The sequence below is a fragment of the Musca autumnalis genome, unplaced genomic scaffold (genome assembly GCF_047663935.1).
Source record: "Musca autumnalis isolate F117 unplaced genomic scaffold, ASM4766393v1 scaffold_5, whole genome shotgun sequence".
NCBI classification, from domain to species: Eukaryota; Metazoa; Arthropoda; class Insecta; order Diptera; family Muscidae; genus Musca; species Musca autumnalis.
The window spans coordinates 209,435,995-209,459,596 of NW_027412088.1; the positions used below are offsets into that span (position 1 = coordinate 209,435,995).

Consider the following 23,602-nt stretch of genomic DNA (forward strand, 5'->3'; position numbering starts at 1 on the left):
TATCATTCCACTAAATGCATAAATTCTCGCAGAAAGTAGAATTCTTGCAGAAAAGTTTGGGGTCGCTGAAAATTCATAGAAAAAGGAGAAGCTGTTTCAGTGTTTTGTTTTAGAAATCAAAGAAGCACATGTTTATTAGGGCTTTATTTTTTTAAATTTTAACAAAATACCTCACATATTAACAAACGTTGTATCGCCTCTACACGCGGGGATTTACTGCGCGGCTTATCGTTCGAACTTGGAGGAGGTTTACATATCATTGATATGAAGAAGTCTTTCTGGGAAATGTTTTTTTTTCGAATGATATATTTTTTTCTCAAAAAATATATGTCCCTAATGTACATCGAAATAGAAATAAATGTATAAAATGTCATATGAAATTTGACACTAACGTTACAACCCAGTTCAGTCAGCTGTGTATTGCTGCTACCTTTTCTTATTCTACCATGTCCGAATTGGTTGGCTGTAACTTGGCATTTGGAGTTACCAATTGTACAGAAACTTCCCCACCAAAAATTGTGCACATGGGTCAGATTTTGGTGTAGCTCCCATATAACGGTAACACTCGATTTCAGGAAATTAAAGTTTGTATCCATGGTTTAATAATAAAGGTTAGCCAAAGCTTTGTGTCAATTTAATTTTTTTTATACGAGTATGCCTAAAACTTCAAAACAATATAAACAAACTGTGTATGTGTGTGTGCTGTTTGAATAATATGCCAAACAATTTTAAAAACAATCGAATTCAATCGAATTTTAGGAATTCAAGAAAAACAAGGGTTCTATAGATTTTTTTCATTTAAATCTACCTCTTTACTTATACCATGTTTGTATCTACATTTTCTGCCTAAATTGACTGTAATTTGGTTATGGACTTCTCAGTGGTCAAAAGATTTGTTTACTAAAAAGTTAAAAATAAAATATAATTTGTTGTGTTTCTCATTTAAAGATTCGCCAATAAGTACAAAAAAAAAAAAAAAAACAAAACAAAACAAAAAAGAGCAAATCATCATCATCATCAATCAATTTTTTTTATTAAATTTAATGCTTTGTTTACATTTACGAAATCCACACGATTTCAACTGTCAATTCCTTGCGTATACGTCAAATGAAAACTCATCTGAAATCAATTGGATTTCATTTGACGTTTAAGCAATGGATTTGACAGTTGAAATTGAGTGGATATCGTAAATATAAACGTATCATAAAAGTTATTTTCTACTTCTTCGTCTATCCATGCTTGTTTTGTTGTTAATCGTTTGCTTGAGAAAATAAAATGAAAGAAACCGGAATAAAAAACAGCAACGAATAACAAGAAGAGGCAACACAACAAACACAGAAAACCATGTACATGGGTTTCACTACTTCATACAATGGTAGAAGAAACCAGGTAAAGTAAATACTACCCCAAATACAACTCACCAACAACCACATAGAAATTTGTTTTTGTTTGTAAACGTTAGTGTCAACGTACATGTAAACAAAATAAGGAAATGTCTATAAATTATTGGAATTTAAAAAAACTAATAATTTTTCACATTTGATTAAATATTTTGAACGCTTTTTCGGGTAAAATATGTAAAAGTGGTAAAAATTAAAAAAAAACTTTTTAGTTCTGGAACAAAGCTAATGTGTACTGCTCTTAAAGTGGGGTACACACGATCAGTTTTGACTGTCAATTTTTCGGAAATATCGATAAATGTCAAACTGTCCAGCAACCATAAAATATTTTGTGGTTGCCTGATGACTGACAAAAATGAACGGCCACACTGGCAAGCAACCGATTATTTGAGCAAAACTAATAGCTGGTTTACATCGCGAAATCGAGTGGATTTCAAACTGTCAATTCCTTTGCTCAAACGTCAAATGAAATCCAATTGATTTCATATTAGTTTTCATTTGACGTATACGCAAAGGAATTGACAGTCAAAACTGATCGTGTGTATGCCGCTTTACAATTACAAAAAATGAATTTGCGTGCAACAAAATTTTAATGTGTAAACAAGCATTTATTGCTCTGTTTCTTTATTTTTGAAAATGGTAAAACCGGCAAAACTAGTAAAAGTTGTAAACTGATCCCATATGAATTGTATGGAATCTTAAGTAAAGGAACGCTTTTCGAGTAAAAAGTGGTAAAACTTGAAGATTGCTGCACGTAAAGGAACAGAGCTTATATTAAACGATTGTTCCGATATTCGGTTACTTCATTGGATTGGTTATTGATTAACTGCCAAAAATACGTTACAATCATCGCGAATTTTGCAAACAGAATTGGGCAGAAAAAGGATAATACTAACTTCTTAATACTCTTTACTGGTAATTTGTTGATAAATTCTAAATTAAACTAATAGTTTGATGTAAACATGGCATAGGAAGTGAGAAAGGAGTTTTTGAGTTTCTCGTTGTGTAATCGCCAAGTTATTAGCGAATTAGTGATCTTGTCATTTGTAATAGCTCTGTGCAGCAAAAATACGAAATAAGGACATAACATTTTTAAATGGACAATTCTTTAAGTGGTAAGTTGTATTCTGTTGTTTTCTAACATTAAGGGAGTGATGTGTTATTGCATCGATTCAGGAGCGCATCACCTCAGCGAATTCCAATTTAAACAAAAAAATTATCAATTGTAATTAATATTCATTAAAATTCACACCGATCATGAAGTATCTATGTTTTATTTCTTTCTTAACTTTTCTTTTCGTACCAAAAAGTCCTTTATAATCTCGTCTACACTTCGACCGTAAGAGGAGTCTTCCAATTCTTTTTTGCACTTCATCCAAATATCAGTCAGCATTCCTTCCGTTTCATAGTACTTTGTAACCGTATTTCGTTTTATCCATTTTTCAATCATATTTTGTTTCCAAAGTTCATTAGAATGTTTCAATTGATAATATGTTTCGTATGTTTGGCAAGAGGTTCGTCTTTTTTCGTCATCTTGCTGGGGAATATTCAAAAAAGCTTGCCGTATAATACGGTAGGGATCATAGCATTCATTGAAGTTTTCATTGCGCACAGAGGGCCACTTAATATTTAACATGGTGTCGTATAGTTTTTTTGGTCGACCCATAATCCCATGGCTTACATCAATTAAGCATAGCTGGGAAGATGGCACAATATATTCCAATTCGATTTTCGCAATACGTAAATCGTTGCCACGATACTTCCTTTCTCCAATCCAAAGTAGTGGAAGATTTTCCTTTTCCACATTGTAAAGCTCTTGAATTAATGGGGAGTTTTGAGCGCGATAGTTACAGCGTTTGTAATTTTTGCCATATAACAAACTGGCTTCTACCTGTGATAGACCTAACCTTGATTGGACCAATGTAAAGTGTTCGGATCTGAATAGACGATTCATTTCCAAGTCTATGACCGGGAAACTTTTCCTATGCATGGCAATCCATACCAGAACTGTGCAAAAAGCAAGAAAACATTCGTGAAACTGTTGATCTTTCATTGATAGTGAAATGTTAACCACGGGTTTCATGTGATAAAATTTGTTCATATCACCATTGCCCAATAGAATACGACTATATTCCCTTGCCAGCAACAAACGATACTGCGACAAATGTGCTGAAAATATGCGTTTGATTTCAATACTATCTTGATTTTGCATTTGTGCCCTTTCGCCCACCATTTCTTCTCTCCGGATCAATGTGAACTCCAATATTTTTATAAAATATTCGAAATAAATGATTAAAGCTTTAAACAATGAATGCACGGATTCAGTGTTCAAAAAGTTGACAAAATTCTTGGTGGTCATTTCAGTTGGTGCCAGGAAAAGTACAAGATTTTTAATATCCTGTATGAGTATAACGTCGGAATCATGCGTAGTATCCGGCCTTTGAAATTCTTGACAGAAGATCATTTCTTCAACTTGATTTAATGTCCTTTTGAATTTGTATCCTCCAACGATAATGTAATCACTATTATTTTCTTCAGAATTTCCCTTGGCCAAAATTACTTTGGGTTCGAAACAAGATTCAAGTGCTGTCTTCATTTTCTAGGGTAATTTGTGTAATTATTCAACGAAAAAAATAAAAATGTTTTTTTAAAATTGAAACAATTCGAGTGATATTAAAAAAAATCAAATTTTAGATTTCGTCTGACATAGAAATAAAGGTTTTTATTTTTCATAACTTTATGAGAAAGCGAATAAAGGCAATTAACAATACATCTGTTGAACATTGTCGCATCATATTACCGTTGAAGCTAATACATCACAGCACAGTATGTATACTCATGACGTGGTGTTGTATTTCTGTTTTATTTGGATTGGATATTGGCGCTGATACATATTTTCTGAAATCAATATGTATAAGGAATATTTATTTTTAAATATTATAAATTTACACAAAGCCAACAAGAAGCCATTACATATTTTGTATTTACATAAGCTAACTCTTTACGATGGCGATTATATTATTTAGACCACTTCAAACTTGCCAGAACAACAGTTTAGGTGATCCGCCGAATGCTGAAGAGTAGGCAACTCTTTGGTGTTCTCCTTAATTTCTGTTATTATGTCTTGAATTTTATGTAGAATCTGTTGTGATTCTAGGGAATTTAAATTATTGGTATGCGTTGCCGGAGATGATATATTGGCGTTGTTCGATGGTCCGGTAGCCATGATTTGGTTGGTTGAAGGCAATAATCGATCTACAGGTTTTGAACCATCTTCAAGTGTAACATCCTTTGTTATACTTTGCTGCGCCAATGCATCATTTAGTTGTTGATGTAACTGATGATGTTGTTGGGTTAGTGGGATTTCCATGCCCAAACTATTGACCAAGTTATTTAGCATGGTAAGACGCTCTCTCATTTGTTGGCGTTCTTCTTGCAGTAGAGCTGTTTGTGCCGCCTTTTCATATTCCCTTTGTTTTAAAATACGCCTTTGAGTTTGATACAAAGCTATGTATTCTCCTATTGTTTCTGTTTCGGATTGCAGTTGCATAACTAAATGTTCCAAACGTTGTTTTTCTTCTGTTAGATCGGCAACTTGACCCATTAGCTGTGTGAACCTTATTTGCAATTTCTCGACAGCTTCTTCTGTAGCAATATGTGGAGTGTTAGAACGTGTTACAGAGCTAGTTTTCCGAGATACTGGGGTTTTCACAACTTCAGTAGCTTCTAGACAAGCATCCACTTCTAAATTACCCTCCGTAATTGAACTTTGATGCTTGTTTTCGTGATGATGATGGTCGTGGTGATGTCCGTCTTCATGATGATGGTCGTGGTCGTGGTGATGTCCGTCTTCATGATGATGGTCATGGTCGTGGTGATGTCCGCCTTCATGATGATGGTGATTATCATCATCATGACCGTGTTCGTGGTGGCTAACACCTTCATGATTGTTTTCGTGATCACTGCCACGACTTCTTCTGCCAGTCTATAGAAAAACAGGAAGAAAACAATTGTTACTCGAGAATGCCGATCTATAAATATATTTAAAGGATACACTTTACCTCATCGCTGAGACCTAATTTCTTTTTCAGCTCTTCATTTTCATGAGAAAGTCGTATCATTTCCTCATCTTTGAATTTAAAACGTTCATCTATTTCGTGTAGCCGTTGTTCCATAGTGCTATAATTGGAACGCATTTCACGATTGGAGTACTGTTCGGCATCAAGACGATTCATGAGGTCGGCTTTGTCGTTCGTCAGTTGAACAAATCGAATTTCTAATTCGTCTAGTTGTTTTTTCAGTTCTACATTTTGTGACAGGGCACGAGAAGCTGCTATCTTATCTGATTCCATGGCTGCTAACAACTTTGTTTTATCCGGTTGTTCAGATGTAACATTTTCCAAATGTTCTCTCAATTCGTCAACTTCTTGTTTCTTTTGCTCGTATTCATTCTGTAGTGTAATTAAGCGATCTTCTTGGGATTTAATTTTTAACTGGAACTCGTAACGCTCAGTTTCAAATTCCTGCAGACGATCGTGCAATTCTTGTATTTGCTGATTGCTCACTACTGTTTCTGAGGATTTCTGTAAATGAGAATATGAAAATCTTAACATATATTAAGAAAACAAATTGACGAGAATATACCGTTTGCTTTTCTTCCTGAATTTCTGATTGCCGCGTTATATTTTTCTGAATTTCCCTTTCCAATTGCTGCACATGATCCACCATTTGCTTTTCCCTCTCCCGCAGTTTAGAAGACTCTTCCACTAGTTCACTGTTGCGTTCGTTCAATTGATTTACTTGGGCGTTCAGTTGCTGAACATATGTCTGGTATTGGGTATTGGCCTGTTCCTTGTCCTGTGTCAATTGTTGTACCATTGCCTGTAGGTCCCGTATTTGCTGTTCGTACATAAATTGAGTTTGTGTTAAGGTTTCCACACGATTATCCTTGGTAATGTTGCTTTCATCAGATAGTTGACGTATTTTAAGCTGAGCCAGTTCCAATTCATTGCACTTTTCCTTGTATTGATTGTCCACAACTTTGAGACGTTCATCGCGTAATTGCATTTGTTGCTGCAGTTCTAGCAAATGAGATGATTGGTCCTCGTTAAGAGCTCTAGTTTGGGAAAGTTTGTGCTGCAGTTCGGCATTTTGCAGCCGGTGTTGCTCCATTTGCTTTTGGGTATCTTTCAAATGCGCTTGCAAGTCATCTACACGTCTGGTTACGTTGCTGTACTGTACTCTCAACTCTTCCAATTCTAAGTCCTTTTCTCGACATGTTGTTCGATATTTATTTAACTCAGACGTCAGTTGGGCCTTTTCACTTATTAGGATTTGTATGGCGTTTATGTTTTGAGTGCTATCTGCCAATGTGTGTTCTTCGGCTTGGCTAGAAGGCAATGATAGAGGCGATGATTTTGAAATTAATTCTTGTTGTTGTACTACTGCTGGTACTGATGGAGGTGGATTTGTAAAATAATTGACCGTTTCCAAATCGGATGAGGTACTCATAACATCATCTATATTTGGAGTCTTATTTAATTGATTGCCAACGTCAACATTGGTGCCATTCAACTGGAGGTCAGATTCGGATCGTTCTGAGATATTACTGCTAACATGACCACTGTTATTATTGCTGACTGAATCAACATTTTGAGGAACGGTTGTATCTGCATTACCATTACCACGTTGCTGATATTCTCGCAGCTGAAATAAACGCAAATGTATGTAAATATATGCATAATCTGTAATGAAAAGATCAGCAGCTTTTGATTGGCAAGAGTTCTGGTTCTTGTTTCCCCAACCGGACCATTGGCAAACAACCAACAACACAGTGACGTGTCAAAGTCATTTGTTTTCCATGTAATTCTTGTATACCTTTTTACGTGCAGCTGCCAACTTTTTGGCTTTACTCTCCTTGGATTCCTCGGGCATTTTGCTACTGATTTCCAATTGGTGTTACTTGTTTCCCGTGTTATAAAATTAGTTTTTCATATTTTTCGTAGTCCTTAATAAAAAACTCTGTGTTTATCACGAACGAAGTAGTTCAATTAAACGATTCGTTGAAAAGGGCGAATGAACTAGGTCACTCCATATAGTTCATTCTAGTATACTGAACTAAGTCCATATTTATCTTAGTCCATACCCAGCAAACCAATATGGGAAAATACATCCGAGTTCGGACCGAATTCGGTCCGAAAGTCGGATGAAACATCCGATTTTGGTCCGAACTCTAACCGAAGGTCATATGGCGTGGTTGACGTGTTCTCTGACCGAAATTCGGATGAAAATCGGAAGTTTTTGCAGACTTTCGAACCGAATTCTGATGAACTATCGTATGAATTTCTGACTTATTAAACAACGTTCGGACAGATATCGGTCCGAATTCGGATGTAAAATCTTATGAAATTCGGAAGTTTTGGACGTCTTTCGGACCGAATTCGGTCAGAAGTCTGACGAACTATCGTATGAATTTGTGATTTATTTACAAGCATTCGAAAAGAATATTTAAAATTTTTAAAACTACGCAATTAATTCATGAAAAATTAAAATCTTAGCATTTAAATGTTTGTTCATCTACAAAACATATTAAAGGTTTTAATATCCTCTCAGGCTGTTATATGTTCGTGCGCTACTTTATAGGTATGTAGAAAAAAAAACCAACAGTGGAGAACAACAAATTCATCAACAGGATCTGTGAAATATGTAAAACAATTTTTATTAATATATGTGTTTAAGTTAGAAACTCTCAATTGGTATTTTCACTACAAATCTCCAGGGAGCCTTTGTTCGCCTTGTTCGGATCACAGAGAGGCCTCCCTTCCTTAAGTGTTCTCTACAAACCCTCTGAGAAACTATGTTCGCTTACGGCGGACCGTAGGGTGATATTTTCTTGAATTTATTATATGTATTTATTGAGTTGTTAAGTATTGAAAGTTTTATTTTAGAATGAAGAAAAAATTTTCATAACAAAGACAATATTATAAAACAAAATACAAGGCATTCTACGATTTAAAATAAATATTGAACTGAGTGCAAAACGTACCAGTTTAAAGTGCCTCAATACCCTCTCTCACTCTATCAAATTTAATTTAAATCTAAACATTTTAAAATTTATATTACCTAATATTTTGGTACAAATGTCAGCAATTTGATCAGATGTTTTAATATACCTAACATCAATAGTACCTTGAGCTAAATGATCTCTAATGAAATGATGTCTGATATCAATATGTTTCGATCTTTTACATTCTGTATTCTTTGCCATAAATATACACCCTTGATTGTCTTCATACAAAGGTACAGTATATTTCTCTTCAACAATATACATATCTTCCAGAATCCCTTTTATCCATATTGCTTCTGCTGTAGCAGCACTTAACGCTATGTACTCTGCTTCGGAAGAGGAAGTTGCAACTGTAGCTTGCTTTTTGCTTGACCACGAAATTGTATTTCCAAAAATTTGGAAGACAAATCCACTCACTGACTCTCTGTCTATAAGATCGGAAGCCCAATCAGCGTCAGCATATCCGATTAATGATTCACAACCTTGATTTCGTTTTATAACCAATTTCAATTGCTTTGTACCCTTAATATATCTTAAAATTCTCTTCAACATTTTCCAATGGATTTCTGTTGGAGTTTCTTGAAAACGAGCCATATATCCGATGTGGAAACAAATATCAGGTCTAGTACACAACATTACATACATAAGGCTTCCCAAAAGTTGTCGGTATGGTTGTGTTGTTGGCTCTGATTTTGGAATTTCCTTTAATTTTTCCATCGGAGTTACAACTGAATTGCAATCCATCATTTGAAACTTTTCCAAGATTCTATTTATATTACTTTCCTGTGATAATTTCATAACTCCGTCCTTTTTATTATAATCTATTTTAATGCCCAAAAAGTATTTCAGATGTCCACTATCCAACATGCTGAACTCCTTGCATAGTTCATTTTTCAGAATTTCAATCTCGACTTCGTCGCAACATGCAATTAATAAATCATCAACATATAAAAGTATGTATGTTGTCTTTGAATTTTCATGTTTGACATACAGACAGTAATCATGCTTCGATCGCACAAATCTAATTTTTACAAGGAATGTATTTATTTTCTCATTCCAGCAACGTGGACTTTGTTTTAAACCATATATAGACTTATTAAGACGGAAAATCTCATTCTTGTTAAGAGCAATACCATCTGGGGCTTCCATGAATATTTGTTCTTTTAATTCTCCATGTAGGAAAGCGGTTTTGACATCCATTTGGTGGAAAAAATACCCGCGTTGAACTCCAACTGCTAAAATTACTCTCATAGTTGTAAGTTTAGCTACTGGTGCAAAGTTTTCTTCATAATCTATGCCATGTTTTTGTAAAAACCCTTTAGCCACCAATCTCGCCTTGTATCTTGAAACATCTCCATTTTCATCCTTCTTAACACGAAATACCCACTTTGATTTCAGAGGTTTTATATTTTCAGGTTTTTTAACTATGGTCCAAACATTGTTGTCGTTCATTGATTGTACTTCTTCATCTATAGCTTTAAGCCATTTATTTCTGTCTTCTCTTGATAAAATATCTGCATATGTTTCTGGGTCTTCACCGTTGATATCAACAATATCTGCATTGTAGCTTGTAAAATAATCTTTGAAAACTTTCGGTATAAGACCGCGAGCACTTCTCCTTAAAGCTGGTGAATCATCTTCTTGTGTGTTGAACACATTTTCTTGATCAATGTCTCCTGTTTCTTGTACACTATCTGTGTTAAGCCCGTCATCATTTGTCTCTTCCTCATTCGTAATCGTTTCGTTACTGTCGCTGGTTGAAACATCCACATTCGCAGTTATAACATTTTCTTCATCCCTCTCTTGTTCATTGCTGCGAATTGGTATATCACATCGACTTTCCAAGATATTTTCTGCACCCCTCTCTTGCTAATTGCTATATATTGGTACTATATTATATTGACTTTTCAAAGTATCATTTTTAAACGGAAATACTGTTTCATTAAACTTAACATCACGTGCTGTCACTACTTTTCTGGTTGTCATATTCCAGATTCTATAGCCGTTGTTTGTGTAGCCGATCATAATTCCTTCAATGCTCTTTGGATCTAACTTCCTCCTCTTTTGGTCCGGTATCCAAACATGGGCTTTACAACCAAAAATTCTTAACTTCTTAATATCTGGTTTATTTCCATACCACAGTTCGGCTGGTGTAACTGAACTATCAACACTTCTGGTTGGACTCCGATTTAACAAGTATACTGCAGCCAAGGCTGCTTCTCCCCACATTTCTTTTGGAGCATTTGATCCAATCAACATTGTTCGAACCTTCTCAACTATAGTTCTGTTAAACCGCTCAGCTACACCATTTTGTTGCGGACTATATGCTATAGTTTCCTCAAGTTGTATTCTTTTCATTTTATAGTATTTCAATTGTTCCTTTGACCGATATTCTGTACCCTGATCGCAGCGCAAAATAGATATTTTAGTTGAAAATTTTGCACTTACAAAAGCTTCGTATTCCTTAAACTTATCGAATACTTCGGACTTGTTTTTAATTAAATAGATAACACCAAAATGTGTAAAATCATCAATGAATGATACATAATATTTGTAACCATCGTGAGTTTTTGGAGAAATGGGCCCACATACATCGCTGTGTATTCTTTCTAAGGCACGAGAACTGCGGATGTGCACACCATTGAAGGGTTCTCGACTCTGTTTACCTTTCAAGCATATCTCACACATTCCGAAAAATCTTACATTTCCCATACCAGTCACCATTTCACTTCGACTCATTGACTCAAGGCTTTTTTGATTTATATGGCCTAATCTACAATGCCAAAGCCTTCCCTCATCATCAGAACACAAATAAGAACAATTTATACATTTAATGAATTTAAGTTCAAAAACATTACCTCTAGGTTCGGCTATGGCTAATTCTTTACCATTGTTTAAAATTGCTGCATTATTTCTCTTGAAAACTACCTCTAACCCTGCTTGTGTTATCCTGCTTGTGTTATCTTGATAGCAAATTTTCTCTCAAATTTGGTACATAAAGAACATTTTTAAGTATAATACGTTGACCAGTAGATGTGTGTCCATGTATATCACCCATTTCATTTGCAGTCAGCAGCTCACCATCTATGGCAATACTTATTGTTAAAGGTATCTTCATCGTTCTCAGTTCATGAAAAAGACTTCGATTGTTTGAAATATGGTCGCTTGATCCTGAATCCAAAATGAAATTCATGTTGGTAGCGTTACTCCTATTTTCATTTACCATAAAGCACACTAATTCATCTTCACTTTGATCATCAGAACTATGAACCTTGGCTTTTTGATGGTTCATCGATAAATTTGCTTCTTTTTTAAAGCGGCAATTCATTTTCATATGCCCCATTTTTCCGCAATTGTGGCATTTTCCGTTGAATTTTAATTTATTACTCTTGCGAGCAATAAATACTGCTCCTGATTTTTCAACATCATAATCTCCAATTCGATCACCCCTTTTTCTCTCTTCAGCTAGTAAACGTTGTTTTACTACCGATAATGTTAACTCGTCCTCTTTCATATTTTCCAAAGCTGTTATTAGGGGGTCATAACTTTCCGGCAGACTTACAAACAGTTGCGATACCAAATCGCGCTCATCTAATTTTGCTCCAGCTGACTTTAATTGGCGTACCAGACTGTCGAATTCCAAGAAATGATCCATCATTTTTGTATCTTCTGATAACTTCAATTTTGCTAGCTGCTTCCTTAATATTGTCTGATTTGTAGAAGATCTCACCGTAAACACGTTCTTTAAATCATCCCACATTTGCTTTGCAGAAGTTTTATCTCTTACATAATCCAAATAATCGTCATGGATACAACTGACTATAATACATTTAGCTTTCTTATCCATTTCACGATGTTTTATTTTTTCCGCATTAGGAGCATCGTCTCTCAAGTTTGATTCAATTACTTCCAACACATCAACTGAATCCAAATACATCTTTACACGAAAACTCCAGTTTTCATAATTTGTTCCATTAAATTGAACTATTCCATGAGGAACTACCTTTCTTTGGTCGCCCATAACCTCTTGAATTTATTATATGTATTTATTGAGTTGTTAAGTATTGAGTTTTATTTTAGAATGAAGAAAAAATTTTCATAACAAAGACAATATTATAAAACAAAATACAAGGCATTCTACGATTTAAAATAAATATTGAACTGAGTGCAAAACCTACCAGTTTAAAGTGCCTCAATATATTTCCAATCATTGCCCTACAAATCTTCTCAGAGACTATGTTCGCTCAGCGCGGATCGTAGAGAGTACTCTCTTGGTAGTGGAATTTCTCTGCAATTGCTCCCTGGAACTGTATTCGCTCAGTTCGGATCGTAGTGAGAACTTTCCAATAAGCAGTGATTGCCTCAGCCTTGATTCACTTTCGGTTTTTATACATAAATCACTTATTAGTCATCCCTTCACCAGTACGGAAGTACTTCTCGGTTTACTCGCGAATTGTAACGCGTCTCACCCACACCAGGTAAAGTCATCAGTACTTTCCGCCTAAATAAATCACCTATTTACCCTTATTATTTTATACACACTACAAACTTGTGTTTTTATTTTTCTGTTTATTTATCGGTTTGCACGGGTTTGTATTTGTGCACTCTCCACAAACAACTAATATCTACGGCCTATTTTGAGTGATCACCTAAACAATATGACAAAATACAAGTAATAAGAAACTTAACTTTGGCAATATACATATATAAAACATGTGACTTTCCACGGAATAGTATTGGAGTTTGACGAAGAAAATCTTTACTTTCATTAATTTCGTAAAAATAAACAAATATGTATAAAATTGTAGTCGGCCGAAATAACTAGAACACGTCTGTTTTCTTTCACAAATATTTCGAAACTGAATCTTTATTTGTTTTCTATTGACATATTTTAGAATGTTTGTCCCAATTTACATTGGGCGAGTTTACTTGCGGCAATTGTCATTTTGTAGGAGAGAGAGGTGAGGCATATGGTAACCCTTTGCCTCTCAGCACCCTCTCTCACCTACAAACTGACAATTGCCGCAAGTAAACTCGCCTAATGTAAATTGGGACTATACATTGAAATAAATTATAGTAGGCTAACTCACATATAATAATATTCAAAGTAGTGTATATAAGACTGGGTAACAAACAAATGTAAATAACAACTTCAAATAAGGAATAATAACAATAAATACGAAAAACAAGTAAAATATACATACATCCTTGTAAAGACTACTACAATTCGGCCACTCTGACCGAGAGAGCTCCTGATCTCTCATTGGCTATCATCTCATAACGACTATTAAACCAATGACACACATTTGATGCCGCCCCTACACAACTGAAAACCAGCCTCATATTCAACCGTTTCAATTGATTCCTTCTTGCCTTTTCCACAATCCTCTGCAACCTCATTACGTTCATCCTCACAAACATTTTCCGCTTCGTCCGCCACAGGTTTTGCAATAATATTCTCCATTGCAAACGAACACAAAAATTTTTAAGAAAAAAAAAAAAACAATTCGATCCCACTTCTGAAAATTGTAGTCGGCTGAAATAATTAGAACACGTCTGTTTTCTTTCAAAAATATTTCAAAACTGAATCTTTATTTGTTTTCTATTGACATATTTTAGAATGTACACATTGAAATAAATTATAGTAGGCTAACTCACATATAATAATATTCAAAGTAGTGTATATAAGACTGGGTAACAAACAAATGTAAATAACAACTTCAAATAAGGAATAATAATAACAATAAATATGAAAAACAAGTAAAATATACATCCTTGTAAAGACTACTACACAACAGTTCACTATGAATGATCCTTAAACACTATCAGGCATCAACACGCATAGCAAAAATAAACCAAATTTGTTCTCCGATTGTTCTCATTTTTTCGTTCGTACTTCATCAACGTCGGCACATCAGTGATTACACATTTACAATTTGTCCACAATGTGCGAGCGCAACATGTACAATTTTTCACTCTGTGTTTATTTACAATTATAAATGGTCTGTTCCTTTACTTTTAAAAATGGTAAAACCGGCAAAAGTATTACAAGTTGTAAACTGCACCCATATGAATTGAATGGCCTCTGAAGTAAAGGAACGCTTTTCGAGTAAAAAGTGGTAAAACTTGAAGATTCTTGCACGTAAAGGAACAGAGCTAAAATGTATTGGACACTTGTATTGTAATGTATTGACACTTTTCTCTTTTACCACTTTTACCATTAAAAAAAAGTAATCGAACAAAGCTAATAACAAAAGTGAAAAAATGGTTAAAAAAAATTATGTTTTTTGTTTTTGAATTAATACCCCGGTTACACTATTGAAGGTTAACCCGCTGGGTTTAATAGATCCAGTGGGTTAATCTTTGCTGGTTACACTTAGCTTTTCGAGGATATAAACTTTCAGCTGATGTTTGTTTACGTATACATTCAAAATAACTAATAAAGTCGTGTTTTACACTTTTACAATTTCTCATATGAGATATCGTTCCCTCTTTGCTTATATTGGTATATTTTACACACAGGGATACATTTTTATACCCTCCACCATAAGATGGGGGTATATTAAGTTTGTCACTACGTTTGTAACTACTCGAAATAATCATTGTAGACCCCACAAAGTATATATATTCTTGATCAGCGTGCAATTCTACATCGATATAGCCATGTCCGTCCGTCTGTCTGTCCGTCTGTGGAAATCACTCTAGCGTCCGAACGGATTGACGTAGGTTGATGATCAGATTTGACCAGATTAAGCAATAAATCCTCACGAAGTGGGGAGAGTTTGTTATAAAATAAAAAAATAAAAACTGAAGTTGCGAACATTTTTGCTGTAATTCACGAGACGGAAATTGTTAATGGAGTGAAGTGCAGTTTGAGTCCATGTCGAAAGCAGAACTAGTGATGGGAAGTCAACATAAAAAACCTTTAGTATGATGATGGAGAAAGTAAAATCAAATGTCGTTGAATTTAATGGAATTTTTTTTAATTTGCGTTTAATAAAGTTCTTTGCATTCTTGTTTTACACAAATAATAAATGCATTTTATTTATTCTAGGATATTTCGCAATAGTTTGCATTTTTACTGCATCTTAGGATCGATTAAAACACAATCCGAAGAGTGCCTTTAAATTCAATCCAAAATACTACATAAAAAGTTGTGATTTGGATCGAAAACGGAGTGCATCCTAGCTGTGTGCTGTGGAAGCAAATTGGAGTGCATCCTAGCTGCGCGCTCTCTTGTAAAATTCACAAGTGAATTCATAGGAAAAGATGTACTCCAACGGCAAATGTACTGTACACTTGTAGTGATTCAACTGCATCCGCGGATGCAAACTTTTTGCTGGGTTATTGCGTGCGTGCGTATATGTAAACAAATGACGCAAAAAGCAAATGTAAATAGCCTTCATTTATTTCTAGGATTTCATATAAGCTCTGTTCCTTTACATGCGAGAATCTTAAAGTTTTACTATTTTTTACTCAAAAAGTGTTCCTTTAATCGATGTAAGTATACAATTGATATGAGAGAAGTTCACAACTTTTGCTACTTTTACCATTTTTTAAGAAAAGTTGCAGACCAAAAATGTGCTAATCTAAAAAGGCTATTAGTAAATTAGAGTTGTATTTGAAGACAAACTGTCTAGTGTAAACGCCTAGGTAGGAAAAAAACATTTGTGCTCACTACTTATTTTATAATTTTGCCTTTTTGATGTTATAGTACGTTTACATTTACGAAATTCACTCGATTTCAACTGTCAATTCCTTTGCGTATACGTCAAATGTAATCTCTTCTGAAATCCATTGGATTTCAGTTGACGTTTAAGCAATGGATTTGACAGTTGACATCGAGTGGATTTCGTAAATGTAAACCCACCATTATATTCGGATATTGCTTTCATGCATTTTGTGTCAAAAAAATCGAAATTATTTTGCAAACAGAAGGCTATTTTTTAATTAATAGTCCTTACATAAAACATACATAACATTTGTACATAAAGATATGGTTTAAACTCCTTACGTCTATAATCGAACAAATAATAGCTGTGTTCCAGAACTAAAAAGTTTTTACAATTTTTACGACTTTTACACATTTTACTCGAAAAAGCGTTCCCATACACAAAAAAGGTGTAAAATGATCACTTCTCTTTAAACAAAAATGGCGCTGAATGATGCTCTCTTTAAAAACTTTTTACACGACAAATTTGGGCGAGTAAAAAAATAATAACATGGTTGCCGGCGTCTGATTGGCTGATACGCCGACTTTGACATTTGTTCCAGTTATTTTGACGTATTTTCCATTCTTCCGTTCCCGAACTATTTCAAAAAATTTGTGTGTGACAACAAATTTTTTGCAGTTCTCTCTTTTACGAGTTTTACCATTAAAAAGTACGGGAACGAAGCTAATGTCTCAGCAAAAACAATTGGAAATGGTGCAATGTAGAGTTATGATTTCACAACATCCTTCGATGCAGTTCACACGGAGTTATGATAAATGCTCTCCGATACATTTTATAAGCAGCTGCTGTAGAGAACACTAAAAAAAAAACAGTTGGTTGATCCCTATAAGCATCGACACATTTCTTCAAAATACAAACAAGAGTGTATACATTTAAGGGTTGTTTACACCATCTATCAATGTCGTATGAGATGCCAAATTTTCTACCTGCGAATGTTGTACACATAGTGTAACCACTATGAAAATTTGCATCTATCAAAATGATTTGGCAACTCATATGTACATTTTTCATTTAGGGAGCGCTCTATTTGATACGGCATTCTCGTATGTAAACATAAATTTATCAGCTGTTTTCTGACATTCTCAAACAAAAAATGAAAAACAAAATCTTTTAAAAAAGAAAATGGAAAGGTATGTTTATTTAAATATTCAGTAAAGTAAATAAATGGCGTTTATAATGTTATTTTCAGATCGATTGGTCGAAAGAATCAGTCTTTGAAATTATTGTTTGGTGGCAAAAACATGAATGTCTCTATAACTCCAAACACCAATTCTACCAATTCAGTTTCCTTCAACCAAAATTAAAATTTGCGCAAAATTGCAACTCAACAATAAATGTAAATAATGACAAAAACAGCTGTTTTTATATTTTTAGGTTATGTCATACGAAAATAACACTTGCAGGTATGGACGCACAAATTGAAAGTTGTATGGATGACGTCAATTTTGACAAACATAGAGAATGTCGAATGGGTGAAAGAAATGGCAGCTCATATGACATTGATAGATGGTGTAAACAGCCCTTTAGAAGAATTTGTTATAAAATAAAAAATTCAAACTAAAGTTGCTAATTTTTTTGCGATAATTCAAGAGACGGAAATTCTTAATGGAGTGGAGTTGGAGTCTATGTCGAAAGCTGAACTAGGGATGTGAAGGCAAGATAAAAAACCTTTTCGATGATAAAGCAAAGTCAGTGGCGGTTGTATAAAATGCATAGGAGAAGGAGGAAGTAGATTGAGTTTCAATTAAAATTAATGGATACATTGTTATCATTTGTGTTTATATAATAAAGTTCTTAATATTCTTGTTTTTCAAATACATATAATAAACGCATTTTATTTATTCTGGGATATTTCACAATGGCTTGCATTTTTATTGCATCTTTGGATTCAAAATGGAGTGCTTCCTAGCTGTGTTCTGGCAAGCAAAATGGAGTGCTTCATTGCTGCGTGCTGGGAAGGAAAATGGAGTGATTTAGGCGGCCATCAGACCATCTGCTTTTTCACATGTATGTTGTCACTTTGGGTATACTAATATACAGAATAGCTGATGTCATACATGTGAAAAAGCAGATGGTCTGATGACGGCCTTAGTTGCATCCGTGGATACAAAATTTTTGCTGGGTAGTTTATACTAGACTATATAACACAAATGTTGCCAACCTTTTAATTTGACAAAAGATTATTGAATTACCAATTGTTTCTCACACATCAATTCACAATAAGAGTTTTCTATAGTGAAGACAAGCACCATAACTGCAGAATTTCAGTATGGTTTGGTTATTCAATATTTAGTAACAATTGTTCTAAATGTCCATACAAAAAGGTTGACAGTTTCTTACTGAAAACTTACCACAATTTGCAAAAATAGCAAGTAAACAGGCACAGATTTCATTTAAACAGATGAATCTCGAAAGAATAGTAAATAAAGTTTTTTTTTTTTTATAAAATTCATCATTTGTAAATCAGGTAAAATAAATCTGGAGATAAATGATATAAGAACACGATTGGAATTATTGTAAAATTGTTCTATTTATTGATTGTTTTTCGCTTCGAATTCAACAATATTTTGTAAAACTTATTAAGTGTTAGACTTATGAATAATGACTTTTCTAGCAATAAATAATATTTAAAAGTTTTGTCTTAACAACAACATGGTGTATTAGCGGATATTGAAGATAATGCAATCGTTATTTTGGCTTTTTTCTTAAAATTAACTTAAAACAAAGAGGCGTTCTTATATGTTTAAATGTATTCTACGTACTTACGTATTGATGGGGTACTCAGTTTCTGAAGTAAGTACGTAAAGAAAGTTATCACATAATTAATATAATTAAACCTGATAAGTGTTTTTGTTATTAAGAGAACTAAAAGAACTTCAATTACAATGAAATGAATGAAACACTGTTTCTAACCGCATTTTTTGTAATTAAAGTTTTTTGATGTTTGTGTTTGTAAAAAAGAAAGAAAAAGATTTGTACTTAAACTAGATAGACTAAAATACATTGCTCGTTGATATATGTACTTGTATGTAAACACATCATCGTTAATACAACCGAAAAAGTCTTTGTTCCAGGTCCACCACTCGCAGGTCGGGGAGTGGTAAGATATTGAGGCAGCGCCATTCTCGCAGTTGAACTCCATTTGAACACATGCAACTCGAGGGATATCAGCCAAAACCCATCAGATATTTTGGCAAATAAACAATAGAAGTCAAAAGACTGTAGCTATATTCGAATGGGGAATGAAAAATTAATAAATTTTCAGCTGATCTTTTTGTGTATCTTTTATTAGCCGATTGAATGTTATTAAATTGTTGAATATTTACAAGTGTTTTATAATAAAAAAAAGTTAAGCCACAACCGTTTCACTTATTCTAAATCCATTTTCCAGAGTTACTACCCAAAGCCATCGAGATATTAAACAAAAGATATAATAACATCAGGAATCTGCCATTCCGTTGTAGTTGAGGTAGCATCTTCCGCTGCACCTGTTCCATCGTTAGAATCGAGGCCATTGTCATCACTGTTGATTCATTGGGAAGATTTGGGAGTTTGTGTTAATACCAATTCGAGTGTTAATGAGAGGTTAGTGGGCCTTTGCCAGGTGTTACAAAAAACAAACATACACAGCCTATCATCGACAAAATGGGTACGGATGTGTTATGCTTTCCACTTTGCCCACGAACAGCTGTAGCTTGTGTGTGTGTATGATGGTGGTTTAAGATATGAGTTTAGATTAGCAATAATGAAATGCTGTTATAGAACTTGTTGCACTGCACTCATGGAAATATCGAGTCTGCAAGAGAAACATTATACATATAGTTTGCAAATACATAATTTTTAATTTGGCCAAACACACAAATAAGCCATGGTTAGTGAAATGCAATTGTGAATTTGAAAATTTTTACGACAGGACACCAATTTCACTTTTCTTCCTTTTTTTCCAATGTAAAAGTCAATTTAGTAATTTATGTGTATGTGTGTGTGTGTGATGTTGTTGTATGACGGAGGAGATTATGTAAAGAGTACATACGAATTGCTGAGACCACGATATATCCAAGATTTCCACGATTTGCCAGATTCATCGTCAACCTTGGCTTCCAATTCTGAACAGAAGTGTCGTCGATCATGAGAACGCCCACTCTTGGCATCGCAGAGTATACGTTTCCGACATTCTGCATCACATGTGGGTCTTACTGGTGAGTTTTTCCAATAGTTTCTAAACAAATATACGAAATAAAAAATGGGTAAAAATCGAAATGAATGAATAATTTCCCTTATCTCCTTAAAGCCCAGAAATCTGCTTTCGATTCTTTACTTTTCTATTTCCCCATATACTCACTTATAATACAAATCAAATAATTCTTGATTATGTGTTAGTTCACTTATAAGATTGTCCCAGTCAACTGGACGCAGTGCCTTCATGTTGTATGCTGATCTGGCCGTGTAAAGTTTATACCAAATGGGATAGTCATAATGGTTGGCCTCCTTCAAATTCATAATCCATGACTCGTGATCGATGACCAAACGGGTCGTTGTGTCATGATCGCCATCCACATAATAGATACGGTATCCAGGATTCAAATCGTAGTAGGGTGAAACGGAGGGTCCAATATAGGCAATATTATTTGGATGACCTGTCGACAAAATGATCGTTTAGCATCAGGGTTTTCATCGACTTTTTGCTGGAAAAACTTACTTAAATCCGCAGGATCGTAAAACATTTCAAATTCATCGAAATGCGTGTGACCGTAAAATTGCGCCATAATTGTATTCTCGTAACGTGAAATGATTTTGTAGAAATTGCGAGACCACACCTTGAGACAATCTGAATGGCCGGGAGGTATGTGACCAATGACATGGACCTTTTCATTGGAAAATTCTGCGCTTTGTAATTCGTATATAAACCATTGCAGTTCTGTCGCCGGATCGGTTGAGTTCAGGAGTAGCCACCTATAAAATGAAAGAATTTCGGTAATCTGTATTCAAATGCAATTGTAATTGTCATGCTCACCAATTTTTGTTGTTGCAATAGTTCATGTTCAGCGAAATAATGCGGAAACCAGGCCTGACAAGCACCGAATAGAAGGCACCACGCCTAACGGTGTGCGAAACACTTTGCGGCAACCAGCGACGCCATTGTACATCGAGTTCATCATAAAGCCAGGCTATTGAATTCTCCACTTGATTGACATAGGGTGGTGGGAAACTATTGACCGGAGCACTTTCGTGATTTCCCAGAGCTGGGAAAATTGGTACCCCAGGGAATTTCTCTGTCATTTGCCGCACCGTCTCTTTAATGATTTCCAAATTCTCCAGTTTAGTTTGATTCCACACATCATGCGGTGGCAAATCTCCAGTCCATAATATATAGTCAATGTCACTGTGGGTCTCTGCAATGTGCGACAACATATTGTCTACGGTACGTTTGGGTGTATCACATTTGCGATAGTCGCCCCATTTTCCTGCTGCAGCATTGGGATTTGCCGGTCTGCCACTACTCAGGCGGCAGCAAAGTGGCTCATTACAGTCGGCATTTGAGCCCTCCACATAGTGGGGATCATAGTGGGTGTCGGAGATTTGTAGAACCTTAAAAAACGGTGCTCCCTCTTTGGGTACAGGTACTTCCAGTACTGGAGGTTTTGGTACCGGTGGAAAAACAACCTCCCATTCGTGGTAGGGATTGTAGACATCCTCACAACCGTCGCCAATCACAAAACTACAAATTTCATTAGGTCCCAGTGGTGTTCTCTGCAACACATATACCACCTCAACGCCAAAGAGGTTTGCCACGCCTTCACAAACTCGCGGACTTTGAATTTTTAAATTCGAACAGAATTGATAGATCATTTTGATTATTTCCCCCTCTGACTTGCCCGTGTGGATGTAGTGCAACAAAAGACCGGCTCCTGCCTTGCATGCTGTACACGAGACCTTGGACAACAGGCTATGCTCTATCTCATAGGATACCTGTTTTAAATTGAATAGCTTGAGGGCTTTGTCCACGAATGGCGGATAGGCCAAACCATCGGGAGTGTTGTCATACCACAGCATGCGCGACTTGGAGGTGTTGTTCTTGATTTTATGCAAACGTTCCAGGAATTCTTCATCGCTGATCGAGGCCTCGGCATTTGTTCGGTTCTCAAAGTATTTTAATTCCACATGGGGTACGATGCTGCGTGGAATCGAAACAATTTCCCAATCATCTTCGGGTTGTGTCCAATTTATTGATTGCCGATGTGAATGATATGTTGGAAAGGCTGTGAAAAGAAATGTGCTTTAAGGCAATTCTTTAGATGTCCTTTCAAATACTTACCTTGTACACCCACTAATGCCACAAGGACCATCCATCCATAGATGGCCGTAGGTATTGTCATATTATAAATCTTTGGCAAGTACCACCTCGTTTAATACTCTACAGTTATTCTCCTTGGCACCATTCAATTTCTGCAACCAAAACTGAAACAAAAGAAAAGCTATTAGAAGATTTTGATTTATTTTCGGAAGGGTGGACAAAGCCACCAACCAACCGCCAACACAAATTACAAAAGTTTAATTACAAGTCAAAAGTTCTTTGCCGCCCAAATTGAGTGAGTGGCAAACATGTTGAAAATTCGAAAATTCCTTGTGGGTTACTGGCAAAATAACACAGTTCTAAGCGTTTTTCTTTTACTTTCAATTGCATTATGCTTAAGGCATTAGGGCACCATGCAGCAAATGGAAAAGAGTTGCATAAACCTCTTGAGATTTGTCCAATGTTGTTTTCGAAAGAAATTAAACAAAAAAAATTAAAATGACCTGACACTGCAACAATAGACCGACCAACCAAATGATGTTGGCTTGAGTATGTGATTCGACGAAAGTATTTCAGGAGTGAATTGCACAAACTCTTAGAAGCAGGTAAAGCTGGGAGTTGTTAAAACCCAATAATGAAAGAAATGGAAACCCATTGACCTAGTTTTTATTTAGTGTCGGAGGGGGGAATATTCATTTTTTGGGTCATTCGAAAGCTATTGAAATTTATTTTCAATGGGAAATGCATACTTATAGCCAGATCTCATTTTCACACTTGAGTTCTAGTGTTACTTTTCAGTAATGAGAAAGGAGAGAAGGACAGTTTAATGTTATCAAAACTTCTTCTCAACCATGGAAAGCAGTTTGGAATAAACTTGAAAATTTATTGTGGAGCATGTCGAAAGCTGAAACTAGAATTGCCACTAAAGTATATGGACATTTTGAAAATATGTGATTTTCCATACCTGATAAATTATACAAAGTAATGTTCCTTTCTGGTTTGATCGAATAAATGCATAATTACATCCACACATACATGCATAGACACCTGCAAGTGTCACCATATTCATTAGGTCATTCATCCATTACATCAATGAAGGTATTAGAAA

General features: G+C 35.1%; 3 protein-coding genes across 11 annotated transcripts in view; all 3 read right to left on the reverse strand.

The window, feature by feature from the left end:
* Positions 1 to 2,673: 2,673 nt before the first annotated feature.
* LOC141386937 (protein phosphatase 1 regulatory subunit 36-like) lies at positions 2,674 to 4,038 on the reverse strand. The gene has a single exon (XM_073955837.1). The coding sequence runs from the start codon at positions 3,994 to 3,996 to the stop codon at positions 2,674 to 2,676; it is 1,323 nt and encodes a 440-aa protein (XP_073811938.1). The 5' UTR covers positions 3,997 to 4,038.
* A 50-nt stretch (positions 4,039 to 4,088) lies between these two features.
* On the reverse strand, positions 4,089 to 7,514 carry LOC141406420 (Golgi matrix protein 130 kD). The gene is made up of 4 exons (XM_073991780.1): positions 7,278 to 7,514; positions 6,045 to 7,106; positions 5,462 to 5,983; positions 4,089 to 5,385 (listed from the first exon to the last, which is right to left on the reverse strand). The coding sequence occupies exons 1-4, from the start codon at positions 7,332 to 7,334 to the stop codon at positions 4,423 to 4,425; spliced, it is 2,604 nt and encodes an 867-aa protein (XP_073847881.1). The 5' UTR covers positions 7,335 to 7,514; the 3' UTR covers positions 4,089 to 4,422.
* An 11,196-nt stretch (positions 7,515 to 18,710) lies between these two features.
* LOC141406421 (sphingomyelin phosphodiesterase) overlaps positions 18,711 to 23,602 on the reverse strand; it is a 43,289-nt gene continuing 38,397 nt past the window's right edge. For 3 of the 9 annotated variants that reach the window (XM_073991784.1, XM_073991786.1, XM_073991785.1), the window contains 6 exons: positions 22,516 to 22,658; positions 21,214 to 22,459; positions 20,899 to 21,152; positions 20,542 to 20,836; positions 20,233 to 20,418; positions 18,711 to 19,424 (listed from right to left, as the gene is read on the reverse strand). In XM_073991784.1, the coding sequence (XP_073847885.1) occupies positions 19,367 to 19,424; positions 20,233 to 20,418; positions 20,542 to 20,836; positions 20,899 to 21,152; positions 21,214 to 22,459; positions 22,516 to 22,576 (2,100 nt within the window). In that variant the 5' untranslated portion in view covers positions 22,577 to 22,658 and the 3' untranslated portion in view covers positions 18,711 to 19,366. Of the gene's footprint in view, positions 19,996 to 20,232; positions 20,419 to 20,541; positions 20,837 to 20,898; positions 21,153 to 21,213; positions 22,460 to 22,515; positions 22,659 to 23,602 lie in introns of all 9 variants that reach the window. The other 6 variants (XM_073991787.1, XM_073991789.1, XM_073991788.1 and 3 more) reach the window with 3 other exon arrangements.